At 59.1% G+C, this 3,404-nt stretch overlaps 1 protein-coding gene across 5 annotated transcripts in view; it reads right to left on the reverse strand.

The window, feature by feature from the left end:
• MAST3 (microtubule associated serine/threonine kinase 3) overlaps window positions 1-3,026 on the reverse strand; it is a 32,554-nt gene extending 29,528 nt beyond the window's left edge. For 4 of the 5 annotated variants that reach the window (XM_029218636.1, XM_029218634.1, XM_029218635.1 and 1 more), the window contains exons 1-2: window positions 811-2,959; window positions 437-526 (exon numbers count right to left, since the gene is read on the reverse strand). In XM_029218636.1, the coding sequence (XP_029074469.1) occupies window positions 437-526; window positions 811-857 (137 nt within the window). In that variant the 5' untranslated portion in view covers window positions 858-2,959. Of the gene's footprint in view, window positions 1-436; window positions 527-810; window positions 2,960-3,010 lie in introns of those variants that run through there. The other variant, XM_029218642.1, reaches the window with a different exon arrangement.
• Window positions 3,027-3,404: the final 378 nt, after the last annotated feature.

The raw sequence follows: 3,404 nt of genomic DNA on the forward strand, positions 1-3,404 counted from the left end.
GTGTGTGTGTGTGTGTGTGTGTGTGTGTGTGTGTGTGTGTGTGTGTGTATGTATGTATATACATTCACAGGGAGGAGCTTTCCGGCCAGCTGAGCTGGGTCACAGCACAGGAGGCCAGGCCAATTCAGCAGGGCCCTGAGCAGGCTGGGAACCCAGCATCTGTCTCGAGGAAGTCCTTGGGCAACAGCTCAAGTTCTGGCCTTGCCCTGACCGTCTATCAGAAGGGGGAACCTGCTGCCTATGACCGAATATGGAATTTTCCCATCATGGTCCTAGTGTGGATCACAGTGCCATTTTATGGAGAGGTAAACTGAGGCCCAGAGAGTCCATGTCACCAGCCCACAGTACCTTGCGGGGGAGCTGGGTCTGGGCAGCTTCCAAGTCTCTGGGGTGCCAGGGCGATGTCCGAGCCCCGCCCGCGCGCGCTGTCACTTACCTCCAGGGGTGCAGGCCCAGTGAGGGGCTGCAGGGGCTGCAGGGGCTGCTGGGACTCAGTAAGGACGGGCTCTGGCTGCTTGGAGACAGACTGCAAAGAAAGAGGCCGGGGACGGTGAACCCGGCAACGGCCCCTGCGTGTGACCGAATGGGGAGACGGGACCGGGGTTGTGGTTTCCTTAGGGAGAAGGGGCCTGAGGCTGGGGATACTAGATCTCGCGCAGGCCGCGAGGGCGGGGCCAGGCCGTTGACCCGGGAGGGCTCCCTGGAGGCGGCGGTGCGACTCGGGGCGACTTGAACAGAGACACGGAAGAAGGGTGGTTGTCAGTCTGCCCCTCTTCCCCCAAATCTCCCCTTCCAGGTCCAAGCACTCACTCGAGGGTCAGCGCCGGGATGTGCAGCTTGTCCCTGCGGGACTTCATGCCGAGGCCGGGGCCGCGTCTACGCGACCGGGTACTGACGCCCCCTTCGTGGCCGCCAAGCCCTGACTGTGTCGCGATCGGACAGACAGACAGACGCGGACAGCGGGACAGCACGCCTGGCAGGCGAGACAGACGCGGAGTGGGGCCTGGGCCGCCGGGTGGTGGTGGTGGTGGTGGGGCGGGCTCTCTCCGTCCCGGGGCGGGGCTCGGAGCCCCGCACCTGCGCGCAGGCACAGACCCGCAGCAAAGGTCGGATTGTGCGAGGCGGGAGCCGCGGTGCCACCCCTCCCGAGCAGGGACGCCGAGGGTGCCGGGTATCGAGCCCCCGAGCTGCACGGCCGGAAAGGAAGGGCAGCCACTGCCTTCTCTGCCGGACTTTTTGCTCCATCAACTGGCCCCGCCCCTTTCCTGTCGAGGCCTTACCTCCGCGCTCACCGAGCCCCGCCCGGCCCCGCCCCCGGGGGGGTGTCTCTCGGACACCAATCCACGGTGTGCGTGCCCCACTCCAATCCTCCCACCCGCAGCCGCTCAGCCCAGGCGTTCCCGGCCGCCCGCAGCGGGTGTCACCATCCCGGCGCACACCGGAGGCCCCGACCACGCCTCCAGCACTTTGTTTCCCTGGGTTCCCTCTGCCAGGACAGTCATCCCCCTCATTCATATCCTAATTCAGCCCCACCAGCCTCCTCCCTACACGTGGACCCCTGGCGCTCAGAGCCCCACCCTCCCTCCTGCCCAGCCCAGACTCCGAAGGTTTGCGGTTGTCTGTGTCTGGCCATGGCCCCCTTGAAATCCTGGTTGGACCCAGTCAGGCACACCGCAGGTGGCAAAGACTAGACAGCCCTCAGGGAGTCTTTGTCCTGGTCCTATTCCGTGGCCCAGGACTTTGCCCTCAGTGGTTTGTACTGATTCACGGTCCACTACCCCGCCCCCAGCCTGGGCAAAGGCTGGGGACAGTGCCTGCCTTCCGGGCAGTGTCCAAGCCCCTTCCCTACTGGGGTCCTCAGGGCCCTCCCCACCAGGTGCACTATTCCCAGTCCAACAAGAGATGGTCTGGGCTTGGGGGCTACTCCGACACCAGCCCCACCATCAGATTTCAAACTCTCATCCAACCCCCAGGACCTACCCCTTCTCCTCTCCCTCCACCTCCCCTATGCTCACTTCACCCCAGCTACCCCTGTCTCCATGCTGTTCTTCCAGTGCCAAGCTAGTTCGCACCTCAGGACCTTTGACCATGCTGTTCCCTCTGCCTGGAATGCTGTTCCCCCCACACCTTCCCCCTAGCTCTTCCTCCTCTTCCAGATCTAGTCTCAAATGTCACCTCCTCTAAGAGATCCCACATCTTCAGGGCTAAAGCCACCCTCCAGCCCCCTCTGTCTGTCTCTGTTTAATTTCTCCCCTGTATAACATCACTTCATCACTCTCCCCAAGAGAGTGCAAGCTCCATGGGCAGGGTCCAGCATTGACTCGTCACCGTGTCCCCTGTGCCTGGAACAGAGCCCAGCACACAGTAGATCCTAAAAAAATGTTTGCTGAGTGAGTGATTTCACTGAGGCGCAAGGGAATTCCCACCCCCAACTTAGGCAAATGCAGCCTCCAAAGAGGGAGTGTCTGCACTCACACTCCCCCAGACCACCAGTACAAGGCAAACTCCTCCCCCTCCTGGGCTTTGATTTCCCCATCTGTAAACAGGGGAGGGCACTGAACAAATGAGCTTTTGGGATCTCAAAATGCCAATCACCAGGAACATTAATATGACCCTGAAGTGTATGATTTTCTGCCGGTGTTCCCCAAAATAGAGTGAGCTTCCTGTCATGGGAGGCATGCAAGCTGGTTCCAGGATACTTGACTGGAATTCTACAGTCTGGACTCTAGATGCCACCTTTTCAAGTTGGTTGCCGTACAGCCAGTGAAACAACCCGTATGCACCTCAGTTTCCTCGTTTGCAAACTGGCATAGTTTGTACCTCACCTCCCAGCCTGTGGTGAGGGCCACGTGAGGCACCTGTGAAGTACTTTGCAAACACCGGGGCAGGATCAAGGTGAGAAGCTTTGTAGTAATTACTAAATAAATTCACAATTTGGAGGCTGCTGCTGAAATATCTGTGCCCAGGACCACAGGGCCCCACCCAGCCCACTGGCCCCAGGTGAACTCACCCACGTCCCCGGCGCGGTAGGCTCAGCTCCTTCTGAAAAGAAAACAGGGGTCATTCTCAAGGAGACAAACCCTTCACATCCCTAGCTTTCCACCCACCTCATTTCCCAGTTGGCCCCTTGTTCACCCTGTTCCAACCAATGCCTCTTTTCTGCTCACCCCACACATTGGACTCAGCCCTGCCTCAGGGCCTTTGCACCAACTGTATCTTCTGCCAGGACCACTTTCCCTCCCTTCTGGTGCTTGTTAATTGAAGCTCATCCTTCAGGTTTCAGCTCAAGTGTCCCTTCCTCTAGGAAGCCCTTTCAGATTCCCAATCTACCTCCCTTCTCAGCTCCCCTACTTACATTTTTTAAAAGTCATTATTGAAAATAAATTAGTTATATTTACAAAGAA

This window comes from Monodon monoceros, unplaced genomic scaffold (assembly GCF_005190385.1).
Source record: "Monodon monoceros isolate NGI ecotype Baffin Bay Population unplaced genomic scaffold, NGI_Narwhal_1 Super_Scaffold_12, whole genome shotgun sequence".
Taxonomy (NCBI): domain Eukaryota; kingdom Metazoa; phylum Chordata; class Mammalia; order Artiodactyla; family Monodontidae; genus Monodon; species Monodon monoceros.